The sequence below is a fragment of the Artibeus jamaicensis genome, unplaced genomic scaffold (assembly GCF_021234435.1).
Source record: "Artibeus jamaicensis isolate MK-2021 breed Jamaican fruit bat unplaced genomic scaffold, CSHL_Jam_final scaffold_537, whole genome shotgun sequence".
Classification (NCBI taxonomy): Eukaryota; Metazoa; Chordata; class Mammalia; order Chiroptera; family Phyllostomidae; genus Artibeus; species Artibeus jamaicensis.
Genome location: NW_026522047.1, coordinates 43128997 through 43142409, shown reverse-complemented (window position 1 = coordinate 43142409; position 13413 = coordinate 43128997). Strand labels below are relative to the sequence as shown.

Below are 13413 nucleotides of genomic sequence, written 5' to 3'. Positions count from 1 at the left end.
TCCTTTCTCTCTATCAAGGACAACTGTCACTTAACCAGCCTAAACCTACTGCTTGCTAACGTGGAACCAAAATACCTTACTACATACCGTCCGTTCTGCCATAAGGTGGTATATACGTTCCTAAAAGTCCTACCCTGGGCCAAATTGCACAATAAAAACCACAGGACTCGTGGTAAAATTGGATCACAGTGACAATACCTAAAAACTTCGTCAGTGAGTTACACAATTTTAAAAAATGAGCTTAAACTAATATTGTAGTAGACTTATTCAATAAGGACTTTAGTGAGGTATAACTCACCCAAGTGTGACAGTCACCCTTGGAAAGCATGTAGTTCAGTGTTTTTTAGAATATGAACAAAGTTGTGCAACAATTACCACAATCATTTTATAACATTTTCAGAAACCACCCCAGAAAGAAACACCATACACTTTAGTGCCCCCCAGCCCCTCCCCCAGCCTGTGACAAAAAGGGACCACACACTAAACCTGACAAACTCAGGGGTGACCTGTACGGCGGCCCCGCAAACTCAGAGACCAAAGTAACCACATAGGGTGGTCTGAGATGAAAACTTAACCGGAAGCAGTTTATGGCAGAGGGCACGTCCCAGGCTAGACTCTTCCCCGACAAAGGTCAATCTTTCCCCTAACCCAGCCTGTCTACTCTCTTTTTGCATCTATGATAACATAGCTTTGGAATGTCAAGGTGTTTTTCCAACCACCCCTCCAGAGCAGAGACCACAAATCCCCTCACTGTTACTGTTATCTTGTTACTTTTTTTTATTTTTCTAAAATATGTTAGTTGATTTGAGAGAGAGAAAAACATTGGTGTGAGAAACATCAATTGGTTGCCTCCCATATGGTCCCTTTCTGGGGATTGAACCTGAAACCCAGGCATGTGCCCTGACCAGGAATCGAACCCCCAACATTTTGGTGTGCCAGAGGGTGCTCCAACCCACTGAGCCACACAGGCCAGAGCTTTGTTATTAATTGTTGACTGTTAACTATCTTGTAGCCACCTACATAAAAGAAGTATGTGTTCATCATTTTACTTTTCTATTTAATCCCAGAGCTTTCCCCGTTTTGCTTTCTTTCGCCTCCCTAATCTATCACCACCTCTTTTGTATAAAATAAGGTGCAAAACTGCTATTTTCTAGACCATTTTCTCAAACCATTGAGGTTTTGTTTCCCAGCAATTGCTGGGAATTGAGTCAGTTTGGCTCAAATAAACTGATAAAAATTCTTGCAGGTTTGGATGTTTCTCACGTTGACGAGCCTCTGACCACCATTCATCTACTTTCTAACTCCCTGGATTTGCCCATTCTGGACGTTTCATGTAAGTGGTATCTTACCACGTGCGACCTTTTGGTGACCCACATCTTTCCCTTAGCGTAGTGTGCTGAAGGCTTATCCGCACAGTAGCATGTATCAGGGTTTCATTCCCCTTTATTGCCCCAAAATATTCCACTGCATTTTAGGCTGTGTTTCTACTTTCCTGGTGTCCTTTAGAACACAAAAGTTTCCAATTTTGATGAAGTCCAATTTATCTGTTTTTTTCTTTTTGCACTTGTACTTTTGGCATTCTATTTAAGAAACCCTTGCCAAACCAAGACCATGAAGATTTTTCTCATGTATTTTCATCTAGGAGTTTCATAGTTTTAGCCCTTACAGTTAGGTCTATGATCTATTTGAAGTTAATTTTTTACATGGTGTGAAGTAGTGGCCCAACTTTATCCTTTTGTATGTGGAGATCCCATCGTCCCAGAACCATTTGCTAAAGAGACTGTTCTTTCCCCATGAAATGGTCTTAACACCCTTGTCAAAAACAATGGACTACAAATGTGCATGTTTATTTCTGACCTCTCACTGGTGGTCCATTTATCTGTATGTCTAGCCTTCTCCCCAAACCACACTTGATTTTCACAGTAAGTGTTAAAATCTGTGAGTGTGAGTCCTCCAATTCTGTTCTTTCTCAAGACTGGTCTATTCTGGGTTCCTTGCATTTCCATATAAAGTTGAGGATCAGCTTGTCAATTTCTGCAGAAAAAAAAGTGCTAGATTTTGATAGTGATTACATTGAGTCTGTAGATCAGTTTGGGGAATATTACTATCTTAACAACATTAACTTTTCTCATCCAAGAACATGGGATGTCTTTCAACTTATTTAGATTTTTAATCTTTTAATTACTTTTTTTCTTTTTAGTTTTCCTTGTACAGGTCTTGGCTTCTTTCATTAAATTTGTTCCCAAGTTTTTTATTATTTTTGGTGTTATTATATATGGGATTCTCTTCTTAATTTAAATTTCAGATTGTTCATTGCTCGTGTATAAAAAAAATTGAGTTTTGTACATTTTGCTTGTATTCTGAAACCTTGATGAGTTCCTTTAATCATCCTGATTGCTTTTTACCAGGTTCCTCAGGATTTTCCACATACAAGATCTTGTCATCTGCAAGTGGAGGGAGTTCAGAGCATCCGGTCACTGGTGGAGAGAAGTGGTGAGATCGGACGTCTTTGTCTTGTTCCTCAGCTTAGATGGCAAGCACTCAGTTCCTCATGACTGAGTGTCACTCACAGTGGCACTTTTGTAGACGTTCTTTATCAGGCTGAGGAAGTTCTGCTCTGTTCCAAGTTCACTGAGTGGTTTTTTTTCAATCATGAAAGAGTGCTGGATTTTGTCAAATGCTTGTTCTGCATCTGTTGAGGTGATCATGCGGTTTTTGTCCTTTATTTCTACTAACATGGTTATTTTTTTTATATTGAACCAACCAAAATTGCATTCTTGGGATAAATTCCACTTGGTCATTGGGTATAATTCTTTTTATATGTTGCCGGATTTAGTTTAATAGTATTTCGTTTAGGACTTTTGCATCTATGTTCAAAAAGGATATTGTTTTTTAATTAATTAATTTATTTATTTATCTTTAGAGGGGAAGGGAAGGAGGGAGGGAGAGAAATATCAGTGTATGGTTACCTCTCGTGTGTCCCCTGCTGGGAACTGGCCTGCAACCCAGGCATGGGCCCTGACTGGGAATCGAACCACGATACTCTGGTTCACAGGCCCATGCTCAATCCACTGAGCTACACCAGCCAGGGCAGCAAAAAAGATATTGATCTCTAGTTTTCTAGTTTTCTCTTCTTGTGATGTCTTTGTCTGCTATTGGTAACAAGACAATATGTTTCATATAATGTTAGAAGGGACTCATGGAGTATTAGCTCTCTTCAGTATTTAAGAATATTTTGTGAAAGATTGGTGTTAATTCTTCTTTGAACATTTGGAAGAATTCACCAGTGAAGTCATATGGTCCTGGGTTTTTCTTTGTGGGCAGTTGTTTATTATTATTATTATTATCATCATCAATATTATTATCATTAATGCAGGTTCTTATTACAGGATCATTCGATTTTTTCTGGTTCTTCTTGAGTCAGTTTTGGTAGCTTATGTCTTACCAGGAATTTGCCCATTTTATCTAGGATGTCCAACCTGTTGGCATACAATTGTTCATAATGCTGTCTTACCATCTTTTCTGGGTTGGCTGAGATGTGCCTCTTTCATTCATGAGTTGAGTAATTTATTTGAGGCTCCTCTCTTATGTGGGTCTGTCAGTCTAGTTCAACATCGTCAACTTTCTTGATATTTCAAACTAACTTGTGTTTTTGTTAACTCTCTCTATTAATTTTCTATTCTTTATTTCATTTATTCTGGCCCTAATCTTGACTGTTTTACTTATTCTGTTAGCTTCTGGTGTAGTTTACTCTTATCTTTCAGTTTCTTAAGCAGACAGTGAAATTATTCATTTGAGATCTTTCTCTCTTTTTATTTTTTCAATTTAAAAAAATTGGTTTTAGAGAGAAAGAGGAAGGGAAAGAAAGAGAGGGAGAGAGAAAGAGAAGGAAACATCAAGTTGTTCCATTCATCCACGCTTCCATTGGTTCATTCTCGTACACGGCCTGACCAGGATCGAAGCTGCAGCCCTGGGGGCAGCAGGAAGATGTTCTAACAACGGAACTACCTATTCAGCCAGGGAGAAATTTCTCCCTTTTAAAAACATAGCTTATTACAGCTATAATTTTTCCTCTACTAAGCCGTATCTGGTAAATTTTGGTATGTTGTGTTTCATTTTCTTTCATCTAAAAATATTTTCTAATTTCCCTCCTGATTTCTTTTGAGATAGCAGAGTTCTACGCATATTAAGTAGTGAAGAAACATATAAGTACTTCTGTAAATATAATGCCACATGGGGACAAATTTACATGTTCAAAACAAAAGTCATAACAGAATGGTCTATATGAGGTGGCGCTAAGGCACTTCCCATCACACCCTGAAACTTTATTTCATATCCAGTCCATTAGCATGTTCTCCAAAATGTACCTCCAATCCACCCACTCATCACCACCTCCACTACCAGGTCCCTACTCCAAGCCACAACACTTTTTCGTCCAGGGGAACTATAACAGACACTCAAACTTCCTGTCTTTCTTGCTTCCTACAATTTGTTCTCCACACATGAGCTTTAAAAATCACAAATCACAAACTGGATTATATCTTCCCCCTGCTGAAAACCCTCCCAGTGCTCCCCAATCTGCTGAGGATTCTTCCCAATGGCCTATGAGATCTCAGGTGGAATGAACCCTTCATTCTGACTCACCACCTGCCCTCCCCATTCACTCTGCTCCAGCCACACCCCAGGACCTGCTTTCTGTTGTTCAACATGAGTTTCCACCCCAGGGATTCTGAATTCCTAAAATGTACTTCCCTGTTTCCTCATCATTCCGACCTTGGTACAAATGTTCTCCTCACAGCTGAACCTGCTGTAGGGGGGCAAGGGGAGGGAAGAGGGTTGGCACACACTTCCTGTGACAGGCTAGATAGTAAATATTTTATCTCTGCTTATGTCCCTTGGTCTTTGTGCAGTTACTCAACTCTCCACTACCCTAGAGTGTGAAAGCCACCTTCCACCTCCCTTAAAGGGAGAATTTGTTTTCTAATAAAAATAAACACAAGCAGACAGAATATGGCCCACCGGCCACAGCTTGCCAACTCTTGAAGGAGTTGAAAATATGGGATTTAATCAAAGACTTTCATGTTTTTTCACATTTCACAAAAGATAATTCTTTTTTTTAATTCTCACCTGAGGACATAGTATCATTGCTTTTTAGAGAGAGAGGGGGGTGAGAAAGACACATCGATTGACTGGTCACCTGCTGCAGGGTGGGCATGGAGCCACAACCCAGGTATGTGCTGGAATTGAATGTATACAACCTTTCAGTGCACAGGGCGAGGCTCCAGCCAACTGAGCCACACCGGCCAGGGCGGATTATTCTTTTTGATTTTTACAAACCATTTAGATTAAAAATATTTTAAAATTTTCAGTCTATGGGCTTCAAAAAACAGGTAGTAGGCACCCACAGGTCAGAGTCTGCTGACACTGGACCCAGACTATGCCTGGATATCACTCGTCAATATGAGAAATGTTCAAACCTGTACAGAATTTTTATGAGTTTATCTGAGCCAAACTGACAGCAATTGCCAGGACGCAAAACCCTAATGAACTGAGAAAATGCTCCATAAAATGGCAGTTTTACACCTTATTTTATACATTACAATCAAAAGAGGAAGCATAAGTGAGTTACATAAAATCCTTTGGTGATAGATTAGGGAGGCAGGAGAAAACAAAGCAGGAAACTTCTGGGATTAGATAAAAAGTAAAAAGACACACACCCGCATTTTGCTGTGTAAAATTCACACTTTTTTGCCCAAATTTTTGAGGGAAAAATAAGAATGTGCATCATACATGACACAATTACCCATGGGTATAATACATTACCCGTGTATAGTGCGCACCAAAACGCGGGTGGGCGTTATACACGGCAAAGCACCTTACTTCTTTTATGCAGGTGGATATAAGACAGTTAACAATTAACATGATAACAGTAACAATGGGGATTTTGTGGTCTCTGCTCTGATGGGGCTGTGCCCAGAGGGGTCCTGAAAAAGGACAGTTGCATTGACATTCCAAGTGTAATAGTGCAGATGAAAATAAGGCAATAGACAGACTCAATTAATGTGAACATTGACTTGTCAGGGAAGATTCTGCCAGCCTAGGATACGACCACCTGCCTTAAACCATTTTCAGTTAAAAAGTTTTAATTTCGGACCATTCTATATAGGCTTCCCTGGGGCTTGTCAGGTTCAATATGTGGCCCCTTTTCAGCCACACCCTTCATCATCTGTGAAATAAAGGAAGATGGGTTCCCCAAACTCGGCCTTCCGGGATCCCCGCCACTAGCCACAGGCCCACACAAACCTCCCGCTCTGCAACCCTCAACTCTGGTATCTGTGGGCGCCTCCAACTAAGTCCCGCCCTCCTTCCCGGTGACTGGTCGGCAGTCCTTCCCCCCCTCCCCCCCCAACCCCAGCGACAACCTCTCTGACAAGCACCACCGTCAACCAATGGAACGCAGGAGAACCTTGTGCCACGCCCTCCCATGCCCGTTGGAGCGGGCGTGGGCGGGCCGTTGAAGGGGTGGGGCATGGAGCCTGGTAACCGTTGCCGGTAACAACGCCCCACCCCGTTGGGGCGGGAGGGCGGTGCGAGGCGGGCTGCCGGAGCAAGGAGGAGCAGCAGCCGCCGCCGCCACCGCCGCCGCCATAGAGACTGTAGCCGTGGAGACTGTTACTTACCAACGGGGACCAACACGCAGCAGCAGCCGCTGCAGCCGCCGCCTCAGCCGCCGCCGGGGGAGCCGCTGCCTGAACTCCCGGCCAGAACTCCAGGTGACCGATGCGATCGCCCGGGGCCCTGCCCCGGCGGGGAGTGCTGGGGTGGCGGGGCTCCGGACAGGGGATGGGGGGCTAGCAGCGCAGCCCCTGCCGTTCATCCTAAACGTCCGGACAGCGCGCCCGCGGGACCCGCCTTCGCACCCAAGTCCCGCAGGAGCTGCTGAGTTTAGAGTCTCCCTGAAACTCCTCCTTTCTTTTAACCAAACTCGGGGGGAAGTGGGGATCCGTCGCCTCACTTTCTATAAAACTTCCGGGATAGGACGCCCGCGGACCACTCTCAGTCTTACCCTGAAAATCTCGGAGTCGGGGGGGCCCCCGATGACCTATCTCAAACTTCTTTTAAACTTCCTTAACCGGAAGCTCCTGTGGACCCCTTTCGTTCCCCAAATCTGTGAAACCGGGGCTCCCCGGGGCCCTCGTCTCTCTTTACCTTAGACTTCTAGTTAGGAGGGGCTCGAAGGCGCTTCTCACCTTCACCCCAAATCCCTGGGTTGGGGGGCCCGGGGACCCCCTTCTCGTTTTGACACCCCCCGGACCGTACTGAATTGGAAGGCGCCCCTTGACCCCGTTTCTCACTTTTTAACCAAAAGTCGGTGCGCTAGTCTTGGTGAAGAACCCCTCCCTCTTCTCGGTTTTTCTCGAGCCCCGGAGACTCCGGTGTCCTGGGGACCGGTTTCTTGCCTTCGCCCCCAAACCCTGGAGCGCTCGGCCCTCCCGCCCTCGTTCCCGCCTCCCTCTTAACTCCGCGTTCCTTCGCACCCCGCCGCTGTCTCCTGTATTCGGACCGATCGAAGTTTCCCCAAAAGGTTTTATTGTTACTATTATTAATTTATTATTTTATTAAAGAGCCCAACCTGTGGCCCGAACTCCTCCGCGGCGTTTTTTTCCTGCGGTTGTGCAAGTGTGTGCGTGTGCGCGCGTGTGAATCCAAACCCCGTCGATATCCGCCCCCCGCCCCGCCCGCGAAGTTCTTTATTCCTTTCCTTTTCGCTCGGCGAGAAGCCACGGCGCTCCCTCCGGCTCCGTCCCTGAGGGTTTTCTCGCCGCCGCGCGAGGAAAGTTGGGTTTCCGAGCGGCTTTAAACGGAGCCGTGGGGCGCGCTGCCCCTGCAGTGAGGGCGGCGGTGCGGGTGGTTCGTAGTCCTAATTTTAACCTCCCGGTTGCCCCGCAGGAATGAGGGACTAGGGCATGATGCGTAGGAGGGCAGGGCTGCGCTCCCGATAGACCTTATTCCTGCTTCTGCGTGTGAGGGCTCCGTCCAGTCATTTCCTTGTTTTGTGAAATCAACAAGTCAGTGCAGATTTCCATAAATCCCCCCACTCCCAGTCCCAACGAGCTTTATCTTTTCAAATCCAAAATATCAAACCCATACAAGGCTCTCAGTTCTGACTTCCCCAACAAAAAAGTAATAATAATAATAACAACACAAAACATCAACTTTTTAATGATTGCCCATATTGTCAATATGTTTTCATCTTTTTGCTTCATGCCCTGAAATATTTTTATTGTTGTTCAAGTACAGTTTTCTGCCTTTGAAATATTTTTTATTTGCTTATATAAAGACCCTAACCCTCTGTCCTGGGGAGTAGGGGACTGATTACCCACTCAAGCTTAAAAACTTGAACTAACTAGAATAACTGTAGAAATGACTACTCACCTGCTCTGACCAGACACATGGGCTGTAAGCCCTCCCCAGAAAAGGAATTTAATATTCTTAATGACCAGTGCTGCTTCTCCCACAGGCATGATAAAGTATTGGAGGGGACAAGGTAGTCTTTTTTATTAAAAAAGACTTCCCGTACTATATGATGGAAAAGATAACCTGTTCTGTGATCTTGTGATATTCCAACTGACTTGGGTGAGGAATGAGTTCAGAAGTGGTTTGCCCTGCAGCAAAAGCAATACCGAATCATTTAGCCCTTTAGGGCCACACCTCTCTTGTCCCAAGTAAACCATCCAAGATGCTTAAAAGGGGTATCAGGAGGACAGGGACCAAGTTATTAATTATCCTTAATTACCTCCAATTAGCAGATTAGAAATCCTTTGAAATTCAGCTGGTGTTTGCTTTCTGGGTTAAGTGTACATATTACCTTAATATTCATCTTTTAACCTCATTTATCACAAAAGTGCTGCTGGCATGCAGCCATTCACCAGAAGTGGAGATGCTGTGAAATTGTTCATCTGGCTCTTCTTATTCTTTAGATCTAACTTGTAGTTTCAGATTTAAGTTATAAAATTAATATGAGTCAGTAATTAATTAATTTAACTTTAATTAATATTACAATTGAGTCAAAATTTTGGATGTTCTCATGGGATTTTTTTAAAGATTTTATTTATTTTTAGAGAGAAAGGAAGGGAGGGATAAAGAGAGGGAGAGAAACATCAATGTGTGGTTGCCTCTCACGTGTCCCCCCCCACCACTGGGGACCTGGCCCACAACCCAGGCATGTGCCCTGACTGGGAATGGAACTGGTGACCCTTTGGTTCATAGACCAGGCACTCAATCCACTGAGCCACACCAGCCAGGGCACTTGTAGGATTTTTATAGTCATGTGTGGTTATTTTACTCGTAAATTCCAGGGCCTAAAGGAACCATATCTTATCATAATATATTTGACTCTTTTTAATTAACTGCAGGTTGACCACTTACTTAAATAATATGCTCCCCCCATACACACCTCTTTATTTGTAAAATGTGAAACTATTAACAAAGCAAGAAGTTCTCAGGGAGACTGTCTTACTTGTGGGGACCCTCATAAACTCTGGGACAGGGAAGTACAAGTTCTGACCCAGTGCCTGAAATTCCTAGCTGAGACACACCTGCTATACACATTCATATTTCTGCAGAAACTGTATACAGATTCCCATTCAATGGGGTAGATGAGGACCATCAACAGCCTCGGGCCACTTCGAGTCAGATTTGTTGCAAATGAGTCAATACCAAATTTACCAAAAACTTCAGAGCTGTCTAGATTTCAGTATTATTATAAAGAAGCATGGACTTATATATAAAAAAGAGCATTTTGATCCCCTTCCTAGAATGTAAATGGCAATCAGCTCTACCACAGGCCGTGTTCTGTCAGATACATGCCTGGCACAGAGTGTGTGCTTCATTTATCCAATGAATGAATGAATGGAACATGTGTTCGGAATTAGAGAGAAAACTGAAAACTACCTTTATGCTTTTTGTAAACCCCAAGATCAGCAAAGTAATTCTTAAAGGGAAAACTGAAAGTGGGAGATCCTGAGGAGAGGACGATGCAGAATCAGGTAGTAGGATGTGGGATACGAAGTAGGTAAGTCTGGGGCAGTTCGTGCCGGGGAAGCTCAGACCAAGGTTACCAGTGCAGAGACAGGCTTCTAAGAGCTTCCTAGCAGAAAAATCTGGCCAGCTGCCTGCTGGACATATCCAGATGGATTCTGATGGCAATCTAAACATGAGGTGACCAAACTGAGCCCAAGATAGTGCCCCGCCAAATCCGCTTCTCCTGAGTTCTTGTCCTTTCTTCGTAAGGTGTCTGCTGGCTTCTCTCAGCTGCTCAGGCCAACACTTTGGCATTGGCCTCCATTCCTCTTTCTCTCAAGTCATCAGCAAAATAACCCACTCCGAAGGTGGGGACCTAGAATCCGACCACGGCTGGCAACCTGCACTGCCAGTCCCCTACTCCAAGCCACCATCACCAGTTGCCCAGATGATTCTAGCCTGTTCACCTGGCGGGGACAGGGGTCATATTGTGTCCTGTGGTGTATTGCTTGGTTCAAACCCTCCCATAGCTCCCATCTCACTTAGAACAAAAGCCAAGGTCTCCCCCAGCCACAAACCCTACCCCCACCCTGGCTGCCCACCTCAATATCTCTTTGGCCTCATCTCCAAGTACAGTACCCTATGCCAGCCTCCCAGAAATTCCCCAAACCCTCTCCCTGGAAAGAGTTTGGCCCAGGCACTGGGAGTGGTGGGGGGTGGAGGTCGCTCCTCCCTCACTGCCTTCAGATCTTTTCAAAATGTCACCTTCCCACTTGAAGGTGATGTACTTTTGGCCTCCTTAGCGTTCATCCCGTATGTTATGCTTATTGATTTTATTATCATTGTCTCCTCTTGGAAAGCCAGCTCGGCGAGGGAAAGAAGCGCTGTTTTATTAACGTCCATATTCCCAGCACTGAGAATAATTCTGGCACTGCGTAGGCCCTCAATAAATATTTGTTAAATGAATAAATAAGTGGTTTTCTGCACAGCTATGGGAAAGCATATAGAAATTAAGAGTAATTCCTTATCCAGTACATACAGCCAGCTCTGGGACTCAGTACAGACCAGATCAGATGAGCAGGGCAGAGAGGAGAGTGAGGGCAAAACCGCAGGCTGGACGTAGGATGTGCTGCAGAAGTGGGTTTGGGACCTGGCAGGTGTGTGGGGGGGTAACAGTAGCTCTATGATTGCTTTGTTAGAAATAATATCTGTAACTGTTTAGCACAGGGCCTGGTATTCTGCAAAGAGTAATTATTCTTTTTTAAAGATAATAATTAAAAGAAATAATAATTTAAAAGAGTGAGAGACAAATTGATGTAAGACAGAAATATCAATCAGTTGCCTCCCGCACGTTCCCTGACCTGGGGATCAAACCTGCAACCTAGGTATGTGCCCTGACCGGGGACTGAATGTACAACCTTTTAGTGTACAGGACAACACTCCAACCATTATTTTTATGTTTACTGGGACAAGCAGAAGTGGCCTGAGATGTTTTTTATGTTGGTTTCCTGCCCAGTACCAAATGATGAGTTGACGTTGAGTGAACATGTCTGGTTTGGTTGAGCGGGCCAGCCTTATGCTGCCCGTTTAAGGAGGGGGAATGCCCTTCCATTAGCATAGAAATTCACTGGTACAAATGTGTCACTCTGCAAATGCAAGTTCTTTGCAAAAATGAAACAAGTCGCTCGCATCTTGGCTGTGGTGTAGATTCTTCTGAAATTATGTCCCAAACATCACACTTTTGGGTGGACTCTGTCGAGTGACCAGCCCTGCAGGCAGACTCTGAGATGAGAACATTGAGAGAGGTTGCCCTTCTCTGGTATCCTCAGTTCTTCAATGCCACTGGGAGACGTCTGGAATCAGTCCCTTGAAGGTGAGGCCTGGCCTGGTCTTCGTGCCAGGACTTGAGTTAAGCCCTCGGGGGCAGACAGCCTGGCCTTGTGCCTTGCGCCTTGCTCCTTGCTCCACCTCACTTCTTTTTTTCCTGAAATGCATTCCTTTTTTATGATACATGGGTTTTGTATGTTTGAGAACCCCATTTTCTGCCCTGGCAACTTTTTATTCTTATTTTGCATTTCTGTGAATGCTATGACTTTCTGAAAATGAAGCTGACTTCCAAAACCTGTAGATTACACATGAACAAGTGGATTTGGCTGCTGTGAATCACATGGCAGCTTCCATAGTCTGTGTTAAAAAAAATTATAAAGCCATTAAAAATATGTAGAAGTTACATGTAATGGCCCAATGTAGCAATTGCCATTTACCATGCAATGAAGCCCAGATTTGCCATATACAGTAAGCCTATTTCTACTAAGATCTTTGTACTTATTTTGAGTGTGTGTGTGCCCGCACGCATGTGTGAATTTAAGAACTGGCTACTGGTATCCAGGGAAGCTCTTCAGGAGGTGACAGTTGAGCTGAGACTGACACTGTGAGAGAGAAAGACCCTGTGGACTTCAGAGAGAAGAGCCTTCTAGACAGGAGGCAGGTACAAAGGTCCTGGGGCAAGAGAAATCAGCCGGGCCTTGTCAAGGCAGGGAAAGGCAGCCGTTGTGCAGAGGCCATGGGGAAGAGTCTAGAATCTATTCTAAGTATAAATTAGACTCGATTTCTCTTCTGCCTGTAGTCGTCTGATCTGCGGTGTTTAGTTACTTGCCGGAAGACCTGCTTTCTGGGCCTCTGACAGTTGTTCATCATTCATCCATACTATAAATTCATCCTATGAGATAATGAAGACAAAATACCACTAGGAAAGGAAGCCAGCTTCAAAAGGGGGCTATGCTGGATGTCTCTGTGTGCACAGTGAGTGAGCACACAGAGGAGGGAGGCCACTCTCCCTGGAGGGGCCAAGAGAGGTGTTGGATTTGAGCTGATTCTGGATAGTGGTGTCCTGCAGGCCGTCATTGGGGCGAGTAGTGGCATGGCTGTGTTTCCAGCAAGCAGGGTACAAGGAAGATTAGCAGCGAGCAGGTATGGACCAATGCAACCTGTTTTCTGTAAGTGAAGCTTTATTGGCACACAGCCACGCCCATTCATTTACCTCCCATTTCTGCCAGCTTTTGCAACACAACGGCAAGGCTGAGTATTTGTGACACAGTCAGAATGCGGACAGCAAAGCCTAAAATATTTACTGTCTAGGCCTTTACAGAAAATGTTTGCAACCCTATGGACAGATGAGATTTGTGTCTCTGGCACTGGGCTGAGAGGTGTGTGGGGAAGCAGCTTTGTGACCAGGCGTGATATTGGCAGATGCATCGGAAGTCTTGGTGTCTGGAGGTTGGCAGGGGAGAGAGATTACTGTTGCCGTATCTAGGTGAACGGTAACAAGGACCTGCCTGACAGCCCCAACGGCGGGGGTGGGGGGGGGGGAAGACAGAGCTGTGGGATTCT

At 44.7% G+C, this 13413-nt stretch overlaps 2 protein-coding genes across 6 annotated transcripts in view; one reads left to right on the top strand and one right to left on the bottom strand.

Annotated features, from left to right (window-relative positions):
* ACSBG2 (acyl-CoA synthetase bubblegum family member 2) overlaps nt 1-6877 on the bottom strand; it is a 45956-nt gene extending 39079 nt beyond the window's left edge. The window contains exon 1 of the mRNA XM_037165153.2: nt 6681-6877. Coding sequence (XP_037021048.2) covers nt 6681-6877 — 197 coding nt within the window. The remainder of the gene's footprint in view (nt 1-6680) is intronic.
* Nucleotides 6684-13413, top strand: part of RFX2 (regulatory factor X2) — an 82246-nt gene continuing 75516 nt past the window's right edge. For 4 of the 5 annotated variants that reach the window (XM_053658545.1, XM_037165298.2, XM_053658544.1 and 1 more), the window contains exon 1: nt 6689-6773. The gene's annotated coding sequence lies outside the window, so the exon portion shown is untranslated. Of the gene's footprint in view, nt 6774-13413 lie in introns of all 5 variants that reach the window. The other variant, XM_053658546.1, reaches the window with a different exon arrangement.